The sequence below is a fragment of the Monodon monoceros genome, unplaced genomic scaffold (assembly GCF_005190385.1).
Source record: "Monodon monoceros isolate NGI ecotype Baffin Bay Population unplaced genomic scaffold, NGI_Narwhal_1 Super_Scaffold_14, whole genome shotgun sequence".
Taxonomy (NCBI): domain Eukaryota; kingdom Metazoa; phylum Chordata; class Mammalia; order Artiodactyla; family Monodontidae; genus Monodon; species Monodon monoceros.
Genome location: NW_021703770.1, coordinates 14,610,381 through 14,634,226, shown reverse-complemented (window position 1 = coordinate 14,634,226; position 23,846 = coordinate 14,610,381). Strand labels below are relative to the sequence as shown.

Sequence of the window (23,846 nt, the reverse complement as noted above, 5' to 3'; positions counted from 1 at the left end):
GAGGATTAAAAAACCTAAATGAGTTAATAGTCCTAAAGCACTTAGAAGAGTGTTTGATACCTAGTAAGCACTATACAAGTTCTAAGTAAATATTTACCAAAAAGAATTTCTCTGGCGTCAACGCAACTGGTTGTTGATGACATTGCTTTACCGGTGCATGACTGGTGGATCCGACGCCATAATACTGGAGCCTCTTGTTAGACTACGGAATTAAAATAACATTCATGACGATGATGAAAAGGTCAACAAGAGTGGACTCCATCAAGGTTCTTTTTTGAACCCGAATGTTCTATAAAAGGAACCCTTCAATTCTCAATGCATTTGGGTCCTTGCTTCTCTATTAGTTGTCTGTACAACTCCTCAATCCCTAAACGCAACGTGAAACGGGATCTGGGGGCCCTGGGGAAAAATCACTTTTATTGCTTCCGTTGAAAGCCTGAAACCCAGCGAGGCCCCCAGAAAGCAGAAATCCCAAGCCGATTCCGCGCGCCAGGTTACACCTGCAGAAAACTACGATTCCCAGAAGGTTTTGGGGGGGTGGGGGTGGGGAGAACGGCCCGCGAAAGGGGGCGGAGTCTAAGGGAGAAGGTCGTAGGCTGATTCCATTGTCCTGAACGGGAGGGGTCGCCTGGGCGGGGTTTAGCGCCGTCCGATCGGCGGCCTGCGCGCTCTTGGTACGGTCGGCGGGGATACGGGCAGCCGCGGCCGGCGCTCAAGTTTCCCGGGCAGGAAGCGCGGGGCGTGCCGGAAAGGCGCCGGGACGGTTGTCCGCTGCACTGGCGGCGGTCGCGCGTGGACTGCGACATGCAGAGCATAAACCTGGGCAACAAGGAGAGCGGCAAGATATGGCACCGCAAACCATCCCCGGCCACTCGGGACGGGTAAAGGCCGCGGCGGGAGGCGCGCGCTGCGGAGGGGGATGGCCGCCGGCGAGGGGCGGGTCCCCGGCTTTGGCGAGGCGTTGGAGGGGCTGTTGGGGAGGATCTCGGGAAGGGGTGCGGGGGGCCGGATGGAGGTTCGGGTCCTGGCTCTGATCCTGCCCCGGATACCTGGGTTGGGTGACCTCGAGCAACCCAGGTGCCCTGAGTTTTCATGATCCTTAGAGACCCCCCCCCCTCCCAGTCCTGGGGACGGGGTCTCATTAGGATCAACGTGGAGCGGGAGGTCCTGGTTTATGCCAGGGAATTTGAGTTTCTGGTGAGTACCAGGACTGCCTGCCTTAATTAACACAGAATCCCTGTAGTATTCCTGGCACGCAGCTGATGCTCAGTAAATACTCGTTAGTTATTCCAGCTGGGAAAGAACTCAGGAGGAGGAACTGATGCGGGAGGGGAACAATGCACTTCTCTCCCTTCCAAATGCCGCAGTTTATCCATCCTTGAATCATTGTTTGTATTCAGGCAAGCATTCGCTCATCGACTATTTGATGAGCACTTACTATGTGCCAAGCTTCTAAGCGCTGAGAGACAGCTGTGGACCAAAACAAACTTCTGGTTCTCTTGGAGTTTACGTATTAACGTGTATGGTGGTGATAGTGGTGGAGGAAGGGGTTACGGTTTACAAGGTAGGGCACTCTTTCTAGTAAGGCTATAGTTGCTGCTGCTTTTTTTTTTTTTTTTTTGATAAACTTTATTTCTTTAGGACAGTTTTAGGTTCACAGCAAAATTGAGAGGAAGGTACAGAGATTTCCGTTATACCCCCTGCTCCCACACATGCCTAGCCTGCCCCTTATTAATATTCTCCACTAGATATTTGTTGCAATTGATGAAACTGCATGAAGGCATCATTATTACCCAAATTCTCACAGTTAAGGTTAGGATTCAGTCTTGGTGTTCTACATTCTGTAGGTTTGGACAAATGTATAATGACTCATCCACCATTACGGTCTCATACAAAGTATTTTCACTGCCCTAAAAATTGCCGTTGCCCTGCCCATTCATCCCTCCCTCCCCAACTCTTCTTTTCATTCAGTTCCCGGGTATCTGTCCTGTTTGAGGCTCCTGGGTGACTTTAATGGAAGCCTTTGTCCCAAAGTGGCGCCATCTTGGTTCCAGTTGCTGCACACAGATTAATCTTATTGCTTCTAATTCCTTCGGATCCCGTGGACTTTGCTGCCTCACTTGCACTCATATTGCAGTGTGTTTCTTGTTCTCGTGATTTTTCTGTTGATCCTTTGCTTGCTCCTCAACAAATCAGTGCCAACTACACATGCCCAAAGCACACTGCTGCACATTGTACCATTAGTTTCTTTGGTTGCTGGTTGCTATCAGTCCCCTGACAATACTGCTGTCCCGTCAACTCCATTGAATAAACATTTTATCTAGAATAGGGGTACTTCAGTAGAGATTTTCATTTCCAAATTTGGAGTTTATGTAAATAGCACCCTTACTTCTCACGTTCTCTAAATGTTGTAAAAGTTATGCCAACCCACAGTAATTCTCTTTCTTGCTGTTATAAAATATCTAGATACACATGCAAGATTCAAAAAATGAAAGAAACGAGTTTGTGTGCAAATATCCTCATTTGTTTCTTCCACTAAAACATAGCTTTCTTTCTGTTCAATAAAACCCGTTGTTACGGTGTTGAGAGAAGCAAGGAGCATTGACTGCGGAGTCAGATGCACTTTAGTTGAAGTAAGTGTCCACTCACTAGCTCTGTGACCTTGGGCAGGTTAATCTCTTAGGCCGTAAGTGAAAATAATCATACTTAACAGCAGGATTGTCTTAGGGAATTAGTGTCTCATGCATCTTGGTGTTCAGTAAATATTGATGTTTTTACTATGTTTAAGGACTGAGGAACTCTGTCGGGCAAATTGTGAGCAATCGAAAAGCCGTTTTAAAATATTTGCCTGTGTGATTTATATGAAAAATCAGAAGGACAGAATTTTGCTATTAAATGTGATTATATCATGATGATAGGGTTATAATCAAATTATTAGTGTTTTTCTGTATTTTCCATATTTTGAACAGTGATCATGTAATCCAGACACATAATAAATGTTACAGAAAAAAGACTGGAGGGAAAAGTCGTTTGCTTGGTCTGAGCTTAATTGCCAGGGAACATTTTGATGTTGTTACTTATTATTTCAATACATTTATCCCCCCCATCCCCCTTTGGGAATGTCAAACAAAAACCAGAGCTGGACAGTAGTTAAAGTAAAAACAGACTGTATTCAGGACTGTTGCAACAGAGGAAACAAGACCACAGGGTAGAACTGGGCTCAGTCCTGAATACAGCCTGGGCAAGTGGGAAGCTATAGCCAAGGAGAAGGGGTGGGGGTCGCTGGATGGAAAATTACTAAGAGAAAACATCTGGGGTTAAGGGAGTTCTGGCTAAATCTACCTCACAGGATTCCTGCTGAAGACAGGCCAAGGTGATCAGACATCACTTGGGAGATGGTGGAGAATGAGGAACCCATCTGATGTCAAGGAAAGTAGTATTGAGGGTAGGGGGGTTCTGATTAAACTGACTAAGCAGCATTCTTGCTAAAAGTAGATTTTATAAGGGAGTGCACAGAAGGGCCTAGGAGAAGGTTTGGGAGCCTGATTAAAGTCTGGTCAAGCCAAGAATCTCTGTCAGGGACTAGATAAAAATAATTTTACTGTTTTACCCAATGAGTCTGAAAGCCTTATTTTTAGATACGCTGTAGAGAATGTTTGATATACTTAATTCAATGTAGTGTTTTTTAAATGAAGTGATAATGAGGCAGATGTTTCAAATATTAAAATTCAAATTCGTAGAAAGTCAATTAAGATAAAAAATTTCATGATTTGAAAACTTGTTGCAAGAGAGAATGGGACTTTTCTGGTCTTCATGACCCAAATATAAACACATATATTATTTTAAAGAGTTAGTTAATTTGTGCTACAAGTTTTATAACAGTTTTCTTTTCAGCAGATACATGGTACATGATCTTCCTCTGAAAAAATAATAGCTTTAGACAAATATACCTAAAAATAAAACTCAGGTACACTTGGAACGTTCTGTAATCACAAAAACAAAATCTCATTAGGATATCTTAAAGTTAGGATATTGAATTGAATTTTTTCTTACATGTGGTAGCTTGTGATTTATATAAAACTCTCTACTTTTCACTAATTACTTCATTGTTTTTATCATGGGTCTGTTGCTTGATGTAACAATTCAACTACTCAATCAGAAATACATTTTCTTATCATATCCTGTTGTCTATGACTTAATCACAGTTTATAAATCTCTTCTTGTGTGTGTTTATATTTTTTAGTGTCTGTCTTTACTACTAAACTGAAAGCTTCCTGAGGGCAGGGCTCCTGTCTATCAACTACTCTTAGCTCCTGGCTTGTTCAGTGTCTGACACCCTGGGTTTTCAGCTATTTGATAAATAAATGAATGGCAGCTACTTTGACAATAACTTCCAGGACAGTTTTCAGAAATCCTTGTAGGGTTGCTTCTAGGAGAGGCAGAGGAGCCGCAGCAATAGGAGAGGGAAGACGGGGTAGGCAGAAAACTTCAACATTAGTGAGGCATACTACAAAATCCATGGTTTTCATGACAACAAGTAATGCTTGACATAGAATTTAATGGCTCTTGTTTTTGTTTTTTTTGACAGAATTATAGTGAACATCATTCACAACACTTCTGACTACCTGCCCAAAGTTTTACGATTTTTGAATGTGGCTTTTGATAGCTCAGGTGATTCTTTAATTGCTGGGGACCATCAAGGAAATATCTATGTTTTGGACTTGTATGGAAACAGGTGAGCAGATACTTTGGATATTTACCAAGTAATTAACTCCTTGACTATTTTAGTACCTGCTATTAATTATTCATTCGGAAAGATTTATTAAGTTCTTACTGTATTTCAGGCACTTTGTAAAACTCTGTCATAAGTGTTGGTAGAATAACGTGAGAAAGAAAGATAAAATGGTTGGATTACTTTTTCAGAGAATTAAAGTTCTGGTTTTAACAGCATCTCTAGTAGCTTTTTATCCCTTAAATTTAAAATTTTATTATTGCTAATTTATCGGTTAATGTCTGTTAATTGTTTAGAAAGAACACAGTTTCCTTTGTACATTATTGTCAGTATACTAGATCTAGGAGTTTTAAAGAATTGATCCTTACTCTTCCTCATCTTCTCTTCCTTTGCCGGACAATTAGTGAAAAAGCAATTAGGTGGGATTGATTAAGGCAGGCATCTGTGCAGTGAGGGTGGGTGGATGGGAGGGAAAACTGTTAGCCCAGCCAGAGTCAGAACGTGTCTGCCTGGGGGCAGGGCAATCATGGGAAAGAGGGGAGGTTTGGTCAAGTGAGTAAATAGACTGAGGATGACGGAGGCCAGATTCCTCACTATTGGAAAGGGGAATTACAAACATGGAAAGGGAGAAAACTCGACTGAACCCTGTGGAACTGGATTGTAGTTGGGTATATCTGTGTGAACTCCTGGTTTTGAGCATATATAGACAGACATAGAAATGAACAGAGGTGTGTGTATGAGAAAGTGAATGAATTATATGTACATATATTTCCTAGCTTTGTCCACGCATAGGACCTGGGAGCAATAACACCGCAGTAGTAATGAATATACCTAGTGCCCAGTTCTTTTCTAAATATCACTCTCTATTACAAGAAATCAGGGATCCTTGCAGAGATAGCCAGTTTCAGGATGGAGACAGGGAGAGTACAAGATGAGCCTGGAACACTTTGTAGCCAGAAAGAAGGACTTGTTCAGAGAATGACGGGGATGTGTCAAAAAGACATAAACGTCAGCTTGAAGAAGCTCTCTCTGGGCAGATTGGAGACAATTTGCATTTCAAAATAATTGATAGTGATGGCTCATAATCCACTGAATAAAACAGAAATTCGTGAATTCATGCTGTAATCAACAAACAGATAGTTTAATGAGAATGGATATTTGCATAGTCGCTAAGTACCTCCCCACAAAATATTTATCAATTAAAGAGAAAAAAAGAGTAATTTTACAATGAAGAAACCTGGCCAGCACCACCTTATCAAATGATTAAAATTAAATTAACCAGTAGTGGGACAAATCAAAGTTTGTGTGCCACCTTATAGGGTGCAGTGATAAGACCACAGTGTTGCTTCTCTGATAGTCCTGTCTACCAAAGACAGGTAACCTGAGTCTATTCAGTAGAATCAGCAGGCAAAGCTGAATTAAGGGCATTGTAGAACAAGACTGGCCTGTGATCTTCATAAGGGTCAAGGTCGTGAAAGTTGTGGAAAGACTGAAGACTGTTCCAGACGGAGGGAGCCTAGACACATGGCAGGTCAAGGCTTGGACCTGGACTGGTCCCTTTGCTGCAAAGGACATTATTAGGACAGTGGGCAAAGCTGGGGTCTGGGGATTAGATGGTAGTAATATATAAATGTAATTTTCTAATTTTGATGGTTATATTAAGATTATATAGGAGAATTTCCTTGTCTGTGGGAAACGTGATCTCAGTAACTTATTCTCAAATAGTTCAGGGAAGGAAGAGGTCACATATGATTTATCTATCTGTGATTTACTAGGTAGAAATCTGTTAATCATTGTTTCTACTCCTTACCAAAAAAATAATAGTCACAGTTTTCCCACCCTTTATTCTTGCTAACCTGCCCAGCCAGTTCCCAATCTTTTTTCTTTTTTTTTTTCTGGTACACGGGCCTCTCACTGCTGTGGCCTCTCCCGCTGCGGAGCACAGGCTCCGGACGCGCAGGCCCAGTGGCCATGGCCCACAGGCTCAGCCGCTCCGCAGCATGTGGGATTTTCCCGGACTGGGGCACGAACCCATGTCCCCTGCATCGGCAGGTGGACCCTCAACCACTGCGCCACAAGGGAAGCCCAGTTCCCAATCTTAAATCAATACACCTGTCTCTTCTTTGCTCCCACTAAAGAAAATAACAGACTAAACAAAATAAAAATAATTGTTGATTGACTCCATTACAGAGTAATGAACTTCAGCATCAGTGATGCTAGTACTTCATTTGCTTGTATCTATTGTCATTTACTTTTCCCATTCTTCTCTGAATATTCCAAACTTTTACCAATTTCCGTGATTCCGTATGTTCAGACTCTACACTTATTCTGACTGCCTAGCCTCCTAATTCATGAGAAAATAGACGCCCTCAAGCTTCCCTTTCTTCTCAAGGGAACCTCAAATATATCTGTAAGTTCCACATCCATAACTCTTTGCCACTTCTTCTGTAGAAATAGGTGATCCTAATTTCTTCCAGCCCTAATCTCTCTCTTCTATGGCCGCCCTTGGGACTTTGCACCATGAGTATTCCTCTCTTTTATTCAGTCCACTGTCCCTTTTCTCTCTGTAAATATTCACATCTGGGCAGAGGTGTAAGTGGCGTAGCTGTGACTTGAAATCAGGCCTGTCTGATTCTACAGCCCACTGCAGTGGGCTCCCTCTTCCTAATCGCCTAATCCAGTGGTCTCTTCTCATTTCTATTTGGGCATCTGTCCCTGGCCTGCCTCCTTCCATATTCTAGGTATTCTCTTTAATAATCTTATCACCATCAAGCCTCAGGCTTCAGCTGCCACATAACATTGTTAACTCAGACCTGCTTCTGCCCCCCCACTGAGGAGCTTCTAGGTTGGACTGTCTGATGCGCTGGGTACCAACTTGCATGGAGCTCTTTAGCCCTTGAGAGGCGGCTAGTCCAAGTGGAGATGGGTTTTGAAGACTTACTATGAAAAAAAATGTTTTTTTAAACATTTTAAAAATGTTTAAATGTTAAAAAAAAATTTAAAAAATGTTAAAAAAACTAACAGTTTTTTATCATGAAATGTTAAAATGGTAATATTTTAGATACACAATGAATTAAGTTAAATATGTTAAGATTAATTTCATATGTTTTTTTTTACTTTTTTTATGTGGCTCCTAGAAAATTTTAAATGATGCATGTGGCCTGCATTCCATTTCTTTTGGACAGCACGGCTCCAAATGCTTTTCAAGGGCCTTAAACTCTACATGTTTAAAACCAGAATGATTGTTTCCTACCCCCACGTGGGTTCCTTTTTTGCCTAAGTTTGAAACCTTCATTTTTTAGTAAATGAAACTCTGGCTAGGTGCCAAGTACTCTGCTAAGTACGTAACGTACATTATTTCATTTAATCATCAGATATTATTTCATTTAACTGTCACAACAACCTTATGAGACATCTTTTCTTATCTTCATTTCACGTGTGAGGAATTCCTGATTCCTCCCTCTTCACCCCATGTTCCGTGCATCACCAGGCCTTTCTCCACTTGACTTCTGACACCTCTCCTATTCGTCATTTCCATTTTATACCCGTAACTCTGGTTGAGAGTCTCTGTAGTAGCTTTCTTAATCATCTCTTCTTGTCCCCCTGTCCATTTGCCATCTCTGCCAGAATCCTCTTCCTGAAAGACATGCCTGGCCATGATTCTGCTGTGCTCAAAAGTTCTTGATGGCTTCCCATTCTGTGTAAGTAAAATCCAAACTCCTTTACATAGCAGGTAGCACTCTTCGTAATCTGTTTTTGTTCTGCCAAAATGGGAGCTCATTTTTCTGGGTTTCATTTTCTTCATCTCTAAGGACTTCTCCAATGTGAAGTTTTACAATTATTGGAAGAATTTCTGATACTAACGCAGTAATCTCTTCATAGGTTTAATCTTGTTCAGCGAACATCGCAAGCTTGCACAGCTCTGGCCTTTAATCTTCATAGGAAGTCTGAATTCCTTGTGGCGTTAGCTGATTATTCTATTAAATGCTTCGATACAGGTAAGAGGCCCTATTTCTCATTTGAAGCAGAGTGAAATGCAGACAGAAATACTGCAGGGAGTTGGCTGATCTGTATAGTCTGAGGGATCAGACCCCACCCGATGACCCTCACTTCAGACACTAGCCACAGGTTTGGGGGTCCCAGGGCCATCGTCACATCAGATCAACAGACTACAAACTCGGGGTTCCCCACAACTTCCCCTAGGTTTGGGAGTTCACTAGAATGACTCACAGAATTCAGGGAAGCACTATGCTTATGGTTATAGTTTTGATGTAGCGAAAGGATACAAATTAAAACTAGCCAAAGGAAGAGACGCATAGGGTGGAATCTGGGAGGCTCACAAAAGAGAAGCTTCCATTGTCCCCAGGGACACATTACCCTCCCGACATCCATGTGTGGCCATCCGCACTGAGTATTGCCACACCGGGAAATTCACCCAGGCTCTGACTTCCAGAGTTTTTATTGAGGCTCCATAACATAGGCATGACTGGATTATTGCCCACTTGATTTTAAACTCAGTGTCCAGCCCTCGTCTTCTCTGGAGGTTGGGCTGACATCATGTGGCCGAAAGCCCCAACCTTCCAGTCACTCGCATGGTTGGTCTTTCTGGTGTGGCCAGTCCCCACTCTGAGGTTCTCTCCTTAGCATAAACCATCTGCTGTTGTCCAGGGACCTACCACAAATAACAAAGACACTCGTACCACTGGAGTAATTCCAAGGGTTTAGAGGTTGCCTCCTTGGAGCCTGGACAAAGGCCATACCTCTCTTTGAAGGCCAAATTCCTTACTACACAGGTACAAGAATAAACACTTTTTAAATATAACCTATGGACTTTATACCACATTATATTTTTTAATAGAGAACTTAGAGTTCTGTAAACTGAACTTATTATTAAGAAAAAATCTCAACTGCATTGTTTTTTCTTGTTATTAATGTAACCTATGTATTATAATATTTAGAAAAATTATAAACAATAATAATAAGAATGGTAGTAATAGTGATAGCTAACGCTTACTTAGTGTTTACTCCTTGCCAGGTACTGTTCTATGATTTTATACATATTAATTAACTTTACTCATCATAATAACCCACAGAGATGGATACTCTTGTTACGCCCATTTTGCAGATGAGGAAATTGAGGCACAGAAGTAACTTGACTAAGTTGCCACAGCTTGGTAAGCGGTGGAGCCAGGATTCCTAATCTGGGAGTCAAGCTGCAGGGTCCCTGCTCTTAATCAGTAGTACCCTCTCACCGCACATGCAGGAAGAAAAGGCAGGCATCCTGCAATAATGCCCAGAGACACAGTCAGTGCTTTTATAACAGGGACTGATCTTTCCAATCTGTTTTCTATGCATATACCTTTTTTATACTCTAACAAATATATAATCATCCTGTTTATATTGTTTGGTGGAATCACTTCCTTACCTCATGAAAATTTTATATATTTAAGATCAGTACTTAGTAATCATACTCTATAAATGTTTGTAATACCATAATTGTTTAGCCTTTTACCTACTGATGGACTTTAAACTGTTTCCAATTTTTGATATTACAAACACTGCTGTCACTGAAATTCTGAAAAACTAAGTCTTTAAACTCCTGTGTGATTGCTTTCCTTGGATTTTATCCATTCTCTCCTCCTCTCGTCTTAGTTTTATCTTTTTATAGTGTCTTCTGTCTTATGGAAACCCCTCTTAACCAAGCCCCTTCCTCAGATACCGTCTCTACTTCCCCAACTACCTCCCTTTCTTTGCTGCCAAATCCTGCTTCTTCACAGCATCCATCGATGGATTCTGACTCTTAGTCCCCCCATCCAGGCTTCCAAGACTTCTATCTCCAAGGTCTTTAGTAACCTCTGATTGTGTAAATCCTCTTTATCCTTTTCATTTTGTTTCTCCATAGCTTTTAACACTTTGGGTTACTTCAAGAGTCTTAGTTTTCTGCTGTTACCTCTCTTGGTTCTACTTTTCCGACTCTTTCTTTTCTGGGTTCTTTTAGTGGTTCCTAGACTTTTGGGTATTTGACCCAATTAGAAAAAGTAGAGGAACCAACATAGGTTGCAACTTTTAATTTTGCTGATTGACATTGGAAAAAAACAATATAACTTCATTTCATAAAATTAGGGATTTTTTTTTTTTTTTTTTTTTGCGGTACGCAGGCTTCTCACTGTTGTGGCCTCTCCCGTTGCAGAGCATAGGCTCAGTGGCCATGGCTCATGGGCCCAGCCGCTCCGCGGCATGTGGGATCCTCCTGGACCGGGGCACGAACCCGCGTCCCCGGCATCGGCAGGCAGACTCTCAACCACTGTGCCACCAGGGAAGCCCAACAAGGGATTTTTTTTTAAAACATAAAAACTTAGAAGGATACAATAGATTAAAAGGTAGTACTTTTTTTTTTTTAAAGGTAGTACTTTAAATTTAGCTTTATGAAAAACTCATTACGTTATCCTTTTCTCATTTCACTGAAGGCCAGTGAAAAATTGAGCATTAAGTAATGCCAGACTTCAGACTGGTGTTTGGAAACCACTCTTCCCTTCCCAAGGGTTTATCTGTTCCTCTGTCTTCAGTTTTGACCTACTTTGTGTCTTAATGTTTCCCAGATTTACATCTTGCTTTCTGACTGTTCTCCCCACTTCCATCTTTCTGGAGGAAAAAAATATGACCCTAAAAGTATACCATGCCTATTATAGAAAACTTAGAGACACAGAAAAACGTAAAGAGAAAGTAAAAATCACTGTAATTTTATTACCCATTGATAATTATTATGAAGAGTTTTTGGTGTTTTCTCTACCAGACTGTTTTCTCTGCTTGTGTGTCACACACACACATGTACACACACCAAATCAATGTAAAAGATCAAATTTCTTACCTCTTCTCACACTGCTAAGTCTGTCCCTCCTTGTGTATTTATGTCAGGTAGTAGAATCACCACCTGCTTATGTAACTAAACCAGAGCCACTGGAGTTTCAACTCCTCTTTTGTCTCAACACATCCATTTAATCACTGAGTCCTTTGATACTTCTTTTGTAGCTTTTGAGTTTGTTCCTTTCTCCATTGCCACGTCCTTAGTATAGACCCTCCTTATCTCCTGCCTGGGTTATTACAGCAACAGATAAACTAGTCATTTTGTAATCTCTTCCTCCTTTCTAGTATATCCATCATATCTTCAAAGTGCTTTCTGAAACAGACCAGATACGGTATTCTTCTGTGTAAAACTATTTCAAGAGAAAGCCCAGACTCCATCACATCACATTCAAGGCTGTTCTTAAACCCTCTTTCGGCCTCCTCTCCTCCAACCTCGGTGTTACACATGTTACTAACATGTCCTATGGTGCACTTCATCAAGCAGCCACCGGCTTCCATTCTTTTTGGATGTTAACGGAGATGGAGGGACCTCATATAATCCCTAGCCATCAACTGAATCAGTTCTCGGATGAAATACAGGGTTTGACCTGTTTTCCTTTTTCCCACAGTCACCAAGCAGCTAGTTAGCTGGATGAGAGGACATGCATCGTCGGTGTTCTCAGTCTCTGTGCACGCATCCGGGAGATACGCCATCACTACTTCTTCTGAGACAGCACAGCTATGGGATTTGGATACCTTTCAAAGAAAAAGAAAGCTGAATATTCTCCAGTCTGTGGGTATACAAAAGGTCAGTGAAGGGGGACACATCTTGGTCTGTTGTGCCTCTCAGGCTAGTTTCTTGATCAGCAGAATATAGATATTATAAGTAATGGTTCGCTTTGTCCCACTTAGCTATGCCTTCATAACTCAGCAACAAGCAAACCTTTTTTATTATTTTTAATTATTATAGTGTGTAACTTCAACTTTAGTTGTTAGTTTTTACTTAGCTGGTTGATTTCGTTTTATTTCTTAACCCAATTATGAAAAATTTCAAATATATAGCAGATTTTATATATATAGAAGAATTTCACAGTGAACACATGTACACGCATGGTCTAGATCCTACTATACTATACTGTACTTACATGTTAGTAAACTATATGATGGATCTATCCATCTTTCTGTTCCTCTGTTTATTAACTCATCTTTTTTTTTTGCTTTTTTTTTTTTTTTTTGCTGTACGCGGGCCTCTCACTGTTGTGGCCTCTCCCGTTGCGGAGCACAGGCTCCGGACGCGCAGGCTCAGCGGCCATGGCTCACGGGCCCAGCCGCTCTGCGGCATGTGGGATCTTCCCGGACCAGGGCACAAACCTGTGTCCCCTGCATCGGCAGGCAGACTCTCAACCACTGCACCACCAGGGAAGCCCTATTTTTTTTGCATTTTAAAGTAAATTGCAGACATCAGTGCTTGCCCATCCATGCTTTAAGCCTGCATTTAATTAACTACATTTAATTGGGTTCAGTATTTGTTGATGTAAAATTTGTGCATAGTGCACAAATCTTTAAGTATTCATTTATTAAGTTTTGGCAAATACATACACTTTTGTAACATGTGCAGACCTATTATTACCATCATCCCAGGAAGTTACATTATATCCCTTCCCAGGTAAGCACTCCTCTGATGTTTTTCCACCATAGGTTAGTTTTATCTGTTCTAAAATTTCACATAAGTAGAGCTGGTCAGTAATGGTATGTGTAAAAGCTTTTCTCATTCAGCATCATGATTTTGAGATTCATCCTTGCTGCTGTATGTGTCAGTAGTTTGTTCCTTTTTATTGCTGATCAGTATTCCATTGTACACATATATCACTTTTTAAAAAATCCATTTCTTTTGCTTTTAAGGTTTTTTTTTTCCTTCTATTTGATTAGCTAAATGCTATTTTCAGGATTGTCTGCATCTCCCATTTAATTATTTTGCTTCAGGTTATATTATACATGCAGTATTGCTTTTAATTTCTTGGTTATTAACATGAACAGCTAGCAGTGCATGCCAACCAAAAATTTATTTTGTAGTCTCCACGGAAATCTCAGAGATCTTAATAATTTAAAAGAGATAAAAGCTATAGCCAGATTACTCATCAGGTATTTAGGCCAAATGCCTTGGTAGGTCTTTTATTCTTTAACTGCTTTAATACTTAAATTGAATTTTAAATTCTAAGGTAGAGAACATTGAAAGTTGAACCCACAGTGGAAACAGTCATGAAACAATGACATAAAAACCATCTGTTCTTTTCACCATGAAATTAGAATTAGTATACATGGAATAGTTGCCAATTTTAGCCTTGCCTTGGTCATTCAGACATTTTAGTTTAAAGAATAGGATTCCAAATGTTTATGATAAGAGAATAAAATTAAATGTAGTAAATGTGAATACAGTATGCAGTATACATTTAAGTATACTCTAAAATAATAGAACATCATAGTCTATAAGTTACCAGCAAACTTTTCCTCGAAACACCAGATAGTAAACATTTTTGCTTTTGCTGGCCAAGAGCAAAATTGAGGATATTATGTGTGTACTTACATAACCATCTGAAATGAAATAATTTTAAAATGTAAAAGCCATTCTCTCCTGCACCATACAAGGACTAGAGATGAGTCAGGTGGTTGTCACTCCTGGCTTATTCTGTTGAAAATGGGAAATAGTTATAAACTAATCGTAAAGTAAAAGTTTTATTCTTACCAAGTTTTTATTACACCTATATTTTTATTGCAGTTTCTGCTTTTATACTTTATTTTTTATATAAATTTATTTATTTTATTTATTTATTTTTGGCTGTGCTGGGTCTTAGTTGCTGCGAGTGAGGGCTACTCTTTCATTGTGGTGCACAGGCTTCTCATTGTGATGGCTTCTCTTGTTGTGGAGCACGGGCTCTAGGCAAGCAGGCTTCAGTAGTTGTGGCATGCGGGCTCAGTAGTTGTGGCACACGGGCTTAGTTGCTCTGCAGCATGTGAGATCTTCCTGGACTAGGGATCGAACCCATGTCTCCTGCATTGGCAGGTGGATTCTTAACCCATGTCTCCTGCACTGGCAGGTGGATTCTTAACCACTGTGCCACCAATAAAATATTTTGTATTTTAAATAAAAGTTTTGTGATTTTTTTTTTCCCTTGATGACACGTGGTGACACATGATTCTATGGGTTTCATTTTATGATGGCTCTTTTAACCTAAAACGGTCTCCTACCTTTCTCTTTTTTTCCCATAACATGAATTTTTCTTTTTTTTTTTTTTTTTTTGAGAGACCAGGCCAGTTAGTTGTGTTGGAAAATGCCCCACATTCTGGATTTGTCTTACTGTTTCCTCATTATGTCATTTAACTGGTTCTCTCACCTGTATTTGTTGTAAACTTGAATTTAGGTCTAAAGTCTTGAGTAGATTCACGTTAAACATTTTTGACAAGCTGTTTACCTTGTGTGTAAGATGAAAATAGTAATAGTGCTTACCTCAGGGTTAGTTTCAGGACTGAATGTGATAATCTATGCAAAGCACTTAGCATGATGCTTGTTTATAGAAGTGCTTAGTACAAGTTAGCTGCAGCTGCTATTTCTATATTGTCATTAATGTTATTATTTATTATTGTTATCTATTATCTAGCTTTATTATGAGATTATCTCAGTGCAATTACATATCTTCTTAAAAAGCTATAAGGGAAATGTATTCTTTTTCTTTTGGACTATATTAAATAGATGCACAATCCCTTATTAGCAACTCAAAAACCCAGATGTTTTTTAATAACTCATTTTGTGGCAAAATCTGATTGGAATTCATCTAGCAGCAAAATCTGAACTAAATTGACATGAGGCTGAAATATTAATATGTTTGAGTATGGAGTGTTGCTCCAGGTCACTGGGGGTTCTACATAATATTACAGAACAGGCATTATATTACCGTTCTCAAATTGGAAGTAATTCTGAATTTTGGAACACATCTGTCCCTAAAGGTTTCAGATAAGGAACTACAGACCTTTGATTTCAAAATGTTTTTAGAGAACTTATCACTCCATCCTCTTTCCACTGATTTTTGTACCCAGCAATAGCGGTAATTAACACTAATAGTAATAGATACCAATTGTTGAGTCCTTACTATGTACTTAACACTTTGTTTTGTTATTTTTAAGCTTAAATAATCCTAAAAGGTAGATACTATTATTCTCATTTTACAATTGGGGAAACTGCACTTCAGAAAGTGTCACATAGTTTATGAAAGAGTTGCAGTTTTGAACCGAAGCTTGTTTCACTCTGAAGTCATTCCATTACGCCATACTGCCTCTCAGGTAGACCAATTACATTTCTTCAAATTAGGAAATTTTGATTCTTTTTTTGATACTTGGAGGTAAGATATTTAGCTCTTTAGTTAAAGATTTTGGAACAAATCCTGAGATTTCTAATTACTGTCGTTCAGTATGTATCAGAAAAGGTTTTGTGATGGGTATCAGAAAACATTAAATAGTGTGTTACCGAACTTACTCAGTCTCTGTATACAATGGGCGCTCACTAAATTTTTGCTGAATTGTACATTTGACCTTAACTTTCTGTTATTACTATCCTGAACTCTTTAAACTTTGGAAAGAACTCACATACCTCTCAAAAGTGAATTGGGAAGGCCAGGATTTTCATATTTTGTAAGGAAAAACTGCAGCCAGCCCTCCAAAGAGTATATTTTGTTACTGCTTTTGAAGTTTCTTCTAAGCATTTTATGTTTGTCAGGAGATGACACTATATAAATAATGACATGATTCATTAGGAACAATTTTATAATCATTGAAATCTGGCAATTAAAATCACAAATCTAGTAATGAATAATCATGTTGGCAACAATCTGTCACAGCTGTGCCTCAAAATAGCAGCTGATGTTCATTAACTTTTAAGCTTTTGCTTCTCCCAGTAGGAATAAACTTTATTACTTTTCTAGAAAAATATTGCTAATTATAATAAAAATTTCAAGTCACTTTTTTTTTTTTTTTTTTTTTTTTTTTTTTTCGCGGTACGCGGGCCTCTCACTGTTGTGGCCTCTCCCGCTGCGGAGCACAGGCTCCGGACGCGCAGGCTCAGCGGCCATGGCTCACGGGCCCAGCGGCTCCGGGGCACATGGGACCCTCCCGGACCGGGGCACGAACCCATGTCCCCTGCATCGGCAGGCGGACTCTCAACCACTGCGCCACCAGGGAAGCCCCCTCAAGTCACTTTTTTTGACATCAGATTTGAAACAGTGTTTTAGGGCATTCATTATAGATTATAATGTATTCACTGCAAATTCTTTCCGTAAGACCTTCATATTACAAATCTTCTTAACATAATGAAACTGGCAAAAGACCTACCAGATTGTCTTTGACAGAGTGAGCTCAGGACAGAAGTGAGGAGCAGTTGGGTCAGGCAAGGGCATCAGCACCTGCTGTAGCTGAGTTACCATTTTTTATTGTCTTATTAGCTTTAGTCCTTAGTAGAGTGTTCTAATTAACCAGTATGTTCCATAGTATATTTTATATGTGTGTATATATGTATTTTTAGCACTATTATCAAAAAACAGATACTAGTATATATGTGTAATATATATATAAATATATATATATTTACAATTCCCTAAAATTCCTATAGTAATGTCATTAACTATTAGAATAATTTCCTAATAGGCTGGGTGACAATAACACAAATTCGTTGCAAGGCTACGGTATTTCACGTAGATGCCTTATTGAACCGTTATTTTTGTAACACTGGGGAAAGCCATGGTAGATACAGTGTTCATGCTGCTTTTCCCCAGGACAGCTCTCTCTCATTACTGTGATGACGGTTATATCCAGATTCTGAATACTCAGAGACGCTCCAATCCAGTGCTGTAGACACTGAACACTTCATCCCCAAGGAATGTAGCACTCCCTCTGACGCCAGTAAAATTGTGAAGTTGTGTGATAGATCAGGGGTCGGAATAAGAGGTGACAAATCCTTAAAGGTGCCCTGCCTCCTCTGTGGGTCCCTGCCCCTCTCTCTTGCCAACACAGAAAGTCACATATTTTAAAAATAATAAAGCTGGGGCTTCCCTGGTGGCGCAGTGGTTGAGAGTCTGCCTGCCGATGCAGGGGACACAGGTTCGAGCCCTGGTCTGGGAAGATCCCACATGCCGCGGAGCAACTAGGCCCGTGAGCCACAACTACTGAGCCTGCGCTCAGCAACAAGAGAGGCCGTGATAGTGAGAGGCCTGCCTACTGCGATGAAGAGTGGCCCCCGCTTGCCACAACTGGAGAAAGCCCTCGCACAGAAACGAAGACCCAACACAGCCATTATTAAATAAATAAATAAATAAGAGTGAAATATAAGACCAAAGCTATATTGAGGAAAAAATAAGGGAAAAAAAAAGAATAAATAGCTAGAGCTCTAACTAATGATCAAACCGTGTGAAATGTCTCAAGCTCTTTCTGGGGTGTTATTGGATTGGCCAGAAAGTTAGTTTGGCTAATGAATATGTTGTTCAGTAAAGTTCTTGGTGAAAATGAAAAATGTGTCTTTTATTTTTACTTAAAACCGAAAGAACTTTTTGGCCAACCCAGTATTTTGAGAGGATAGGTAGGAATATTTGTCCTTAGGACATTGAATTTTTTTCATTTTCTTTCCTTCTTTGCTTCCTTTCCTACCTCACTTTGTGTGTTTTACACAAATGACACATAAAATTATATTTGAGGCCATTGAAACTCTTATGAGAAAATATTGGTCACCTTTAATAAAAATTTTATATTATCAAAAGTAAGCATTGCTTACTGCTTATGCAATAGAAAAATAGAAATTAGGAGAATAAAACGGTATTTTCAATTTCACTACCAATTTCAGTCTCATCTGTCCATTAAATAAATTGAATCTAATAAAATATCATGTATTTGTTTTCAACTTTTTACTTTTACAAATAATGCTTAGCAAACATTTATACACATTTATCTTAAAGCATTTTGCTGATTTTTTCCCCAAAGGATTAACTCTTAGAAGCAGATTGACTAGTTCAGAAGAGAGAGATTTTTAAGGTTGTTGAGCTGTTAGACAGTGTCTTTAACCGGTTTTTACTATCAGCAGCAGTGTATGACAGTGCCTTTATCTATACTTTCACCAACATTTAATATTTTTTAACACTTATCTGTATTTAGTACTCAATATAGTATTTATATTAGTATATAGCTTATAAATATAATACGTATGTTAGTATATGTATAGTTTGTGTATATGTATGTGTGTGCATTATTTTAAAATAAATTTGATACACATAAAATGATATCTTATTTTCATTTGAATCTTTTATAAGGTTAAATATTTTAAATTGTTACCTAGTATTTTATGAATAGCGTAATCATTATAGTCACCTGTTTTTTGTTTAAAGGAGTTTACCTTTTCTTTTTAGTTTATAATAGTATGTGAAAATATCAGTTTTCTCCCCTGTCATATGTTGTAAATGTATTTTTCTCCATTTTAAGAAAAAATAATTTTAAGACAGAAAAATTAACAACTTGTAAATTTTGAATTTAAAGAGGACTATATGATCCTTATATGAACAATAACTTTTTTTCTTCCTCTTTAGGTTTTCTTTCTACCATTAACTAATACCATCCTGAGTTGTTTTAAAGATAATTCCATCTTCGCCTGGGAATGTGATACTCTTGTTTGCAAATATCAATTACCAGCTCCACCCGAAAGCTCTAGTATATTATACAAAGTGTTTGCTGTGACCAGGTAATGTCCTCTTTAAGACACTAAGGATTTTTATGAAATTTAACTTCCAGGGAAATTTTATAAATTTTCATTCAGTATTTTATTGTCCTGTAAGCAAACGTTTCCTTCAAACTTAGATATGATCTAAGATATGGTAATAAGTTTTTTACTTATTGTGGAAAATGTACACAAAAATATAAAAGTACATGAAATCTCAAGGCCAGCACTCTCGTTAGCTATAATAAGCGTTAACTAATAGCCACTCCTACTTTGTCTATTACTCTGCCTACCATTTCTCTACTGCACTGTCATAAAGCAAAGCCCAAGTGTATCATTTCATGCGTAAGTATTTCAGTGTGTATCTCTAAAGGATAGGACCCTTTTTGAAACATAACCATGGTACTATCATCAAGACTTTAAAAAATTCATAATATAATATCATATATCTAGTTATTCATATTTCCCTGATTTGTCTAATAATTATTTTTTATGGTTGGTTTGTTCAAGTCAGGAGCAAAATAAGGTTCACACATTGCCTCGGTTGGTATATCTCTCTCCTTATATTTTCCTTGCAGTTTATTTGTTAAAGAACTGGTCATTTGTCCCGTAGTTTTCTACATTCTGGATTTTGCTCTTTGCATCCCTGTGATGCTGTTTAATATGATCTTCTCTCATCTATATTTACTATAAACTGGTTACACCTATATCTCCTATAAATTGGAGGCTAGATCTTGATCTGGTTTGATTTGGGGGCAAGAAGACATTGTAGGCGGTTTGTGTACCTTCATCGAGAGGAACACAGAACTCTCTCTTGTGATATTAGTGGCCGTTGATGATCATTACCTAGATATCGTGTGTTGCATTGGGGGTTAGCAAATGGTGCTATTCTGATTCTGTCTTTCCTTCTCCCTTATTAACCAAAACCTTCTATAGAAAGAAACTTCCTCTCATCAACTATACTCCATAAAAATTTAAAAAAAAAAGAAGAAACTGCCTCTCAACTCTTTGGTTACTTTACAGTTTGTAAAGGAAAGGCAGGATAAATGCTGGATTTCTTCCTATTTAAAAAAAAATTTTTTTTCACCAAAATAATGGATTGATTTTTTTGGCATCTTCAAAGGTGGCCGATGAAGTTTTTTGTCTTTAATCTTTGTAAGCTCATGGACTTAAACACAGTTGACATGATTTGACCCATTGAAGTTATTATTCTTAGTGATGCTCCAGTTCTCTCATCTTTGACCAGTGGGATCCTCTCCAGGTCGGCTGTGAACGAACCCTTTTGATACAACCCCGGTTGTCTGTGATAGTTCTCATTCTCTCTGGTCCAACAAGATGTTCCAGTCTTATCTTGTGTATTTCCTGTCCCAAAATGGAATCAGCCATTTCTCTAAAGGGTGTGGGTTTATTTTTGTGGGAAATGATACATTGACACTTAATCTGGGTGCTAGGTTCTCACTGTGGGTGGGTTGGTCATTGTTTCCAGATATTAATGGATGTTATATTTCCTCTCTTTCTCTCACCCTCTTCTTCTGAGTTATCAGTAAATCCCATCAACTCTACCAAACTGTATCTTGAATTGGTCTACTTTCCTTTGTCTATTGCTACAGCTATTACCCCAGTCCAAACTATTGTAGTCTTTTTCAGGCTACTGTAATAGCTCCCTTATTTGGTCTCCCTGTTTTCAGTCTCATTTCCTAAAGTCAGTGTCTACAAAGCAGATAGAGTGGTCTTCTCAAATCGTTAAGTCAGATCATGTCATTTCCCTATTGAACTCCCGTAAAAGGCTTTCCACTGCTCTTAGAAAATCCAACTCCCTGCCATGTCCCTGAGATCTTTTGTCCTCTGGTCTAGGCCTCCCTCTCTTTTCTCATCTTATTTCCCCTTACTGTGTTGCAGCCACACTTGAGTGTGGCTTCTCTTTGTTATTTACACCTATCTCAACATTTTTCTTCTGGCCAGTCAGGAGTACTGACCAGCATGGAATTCTTTCTCCAAGTCACCCTGTGACTCTCCCATTCACATCATTTATGTAGTAGATCTTCCTCCTTTCCCAGCTCTGTAACATTACCTCGTTTTAGAGTTCTTTAAAGAACTTAACAGCTGATATCAAGTTCATTTATTTGTTTCTTTACCTTCCTCTAGACTGAAAATCCCCTGAGAGCAGGGATCTTACCTGTCTTCTTGTTCACCACTGTGTCCCTGGCACCTGGAGTCAAACCTAGCTTATAGTAGACACTTTATAATCCTTTGTGAATGAATGAGCAACAGCCTTGCAAATCAATCCAGCTTATTCTTTCTGTACCTTTTAAACATAAAGTAGCTTTCTTTGGCAGGAAAAAAGTTTGGGCTTTTTGGTTTTTCATATAGCAATGCTGTTATCAGTTCAGTACAGTCGTATGTGAAATACAGAAAGGTGGTCAGTAGTAAGTGTCTTTGAGATTATGCTATAAAATATAAATGTTACTCAGAAACTCCCAGTCAAGTCATCAAACAGATATTTGTTAAGCTGGTATCTTAGCACAATAGGTAAAAAAAAAAAAAAAATCTACTGTAAACCTGAGTTTTCCTGTATGGTAGCCACTGGGTACCTGGGACTATTTAAATTAATAAAAATTAAATAACATCAAGAATTAATTTCCTCAGAAACGCTAGCCACATTTTAGTTCTCAGTAATCATGTGGCTAGTAGTGACTACATTGGACAGCATAGATACAGAACATTTCTATCATCATATTGGATCAGATTGGACATTGCTGCTATAAATCATTCATCTAGTCTTACTTTCTCACCTTTTTAAAATATAGAGATGGCCAAATCCTGGCTGCTGGGGGCAAATCGAACCATCTTCATTTGTGGTGCTTGGAAGCCAAACAGCTGTTTAGAATTATCCAGATGCCCACCAAAGTTCGAGCCATTCGCCACCTAGAGTTTCTTCCTGATAGTTTTGATGCTGGTTCTAATCAGGTTAGTAACATAAATGTTAGTAAAGTTGTACTTTTTTGGAAAGATCGTTATCAATTTCCGCACTATGTTAGTTCTCTTTAACTTGTAGCCTGATTGTTACAAGGTTTTGAAACTGCTGATAACTTGTAAAGAGTCTAAAACTGAAAAAATGGAAAAATCTTAGGTTCTGTATATTACTGATAACTTGCCCTTTTTCTAAGATCGGTATACTTTATGTCATACTCTATGGTTTACAGGCTGATTAAGCATGCTGTTTTTTATTGGATCCTTAAAGAATTCATTGAGTGTAGGCAGGGAAGGTATTCTCACCATTATACAGATTGTGACGCTGAAGCTTAGAAACACAAAGTGACTTGTCAACACTCCTTTAATTATAAGGATTAAAGGTAGGACTAGAACTGAAATGTTCTCACTTTGTTACGCTGTGCTCTGTCTACCATAGCTGGCTGCCTCAATCCTATGAGACGTCTGCTCTTTGTATCTTGCCTTCGTTACAGTGCGCTCCCCCCGCCACACACCTTTTTTCTCTTTAATAGTCGAATAGTTGAACCTTAACTTTCTTATTTTAAATTATCTTGGGTGTTGCACATTAACAAATTGTGTGTGTGTGTGTTTTGTGTATTTATGTATAATATATGTGTGTATCATCTATTTTAATATTATATTAAAATAATATTTAATATCTATCTATTGAGTAGATAATGCTTTCACATGGTTGAAAACATAAAAAAATACAAAAAGGCATAAAGTGAAGTCTTACTCTTTTCTCCCGTTTGCCCAGTTATTCACTCTCCTTAACCCACTGCTGTTGTATAATCTTATGTTTTTCCCATTTTTTTTACCTTGTTTTTTCCTAACTTAGTTTACCTTGACGATTTTCCTATATCAGTACAGAACTTTATTCTTTTTTACAGGTGTATAGGTTATTATAACCAGTCCTTTATTATTGGGCACTTAACCTGTTTTCAGTGCTCTTCTGTTACAAATGATGCTGCACTGAATAACATTTTTGTTTGTTTTTTGTTTTTGTAATTTATGTTTTGGCCGAGCCACGCAGCATGTGGGTTCTTAGTTCCCCAGCCAGGGATCGAACCCGTGCCCCCTGCAGTGGAAGCGCTGGAAGCACGGAGTCTTAACCACTAGACCGCCAGGGATGTCCCTTTTTTTTAATACACATAAATTTTGCACATGTCATTTTATACATCCTGTCTGTAGGATAAAATCCCAGAGTTAAAATAGTTGTACCAGGGTTAGGTGCATCTGTAATTTTGATAGATCTTGCCAAATTGCCTTCCAGAGAGGTTGCGTCAACTGTGAATAAGAGGGTTTCCTACCATCTGACCCAGAGAAGAACATGCTGTTTATTTATTTACTTTTTATTTTTCTTAATAAATTTGTTTATTTATGGCTGCGTTGGGTCTTCATTGCTGTGCGTGGGCTTTCTCTAGTTCTAGTGAACAGGGGCTACTCTTTGTTGTGGTGCACGGGCTTCTCATTGCGGTGGCTTCTCTTGTTGTGGAGCACAGGCTGTAGGTACGCGGGCTTCAGTAGTTGTGGCAC

The 23,846-nt window shown here is 38.9% G+C and overlaps 1 protein-coding gene across 3 annotated transcripts in view; it reads left to right on the top strand.

The window, feature by feature from the left end:
* Positions 1-712: 712 nt before the first annotated feature.
* The window catches only part of TBC1D31 (TBC1 domain family member 31), a 60,537-nt gene continuing 37,403 nt past the window's right edge, over positions 713-23,846 (top strand). For 2 of the 3 annotated variants that reach the window (XM_029223155.1, XM_029223154.1), the window contains exons 1-6: positions 713-881; positions 4,589-4,735; positions 8,615-8,730; positions 12,205-12,383; positions 19,192-19,343; positions 22,127-22,286. In XM_029223155.1, the coding sequence (XP_029078988.1) occupies positions 805-881; positions 4,589-4,735; positions 8,615-8,730; positions 12,205-12,383; positions 19,192-19,343; positions 22,127-22,286 (831 nt within the window). In that variant the 5' untranslated portion in view covers positions 713-804. Of the gene's footprint in view, positions 882-2,556; positions 2,634-4,588; positions 4,736-8,614; positions 8,731-12,204; positions 12,384-19,191; positions 19,344-22,126; positions 22,287-23,846 lie in introns of those variants that run through there. The other variant, XM_029223157.1, reaches the window with a different exon arrangement.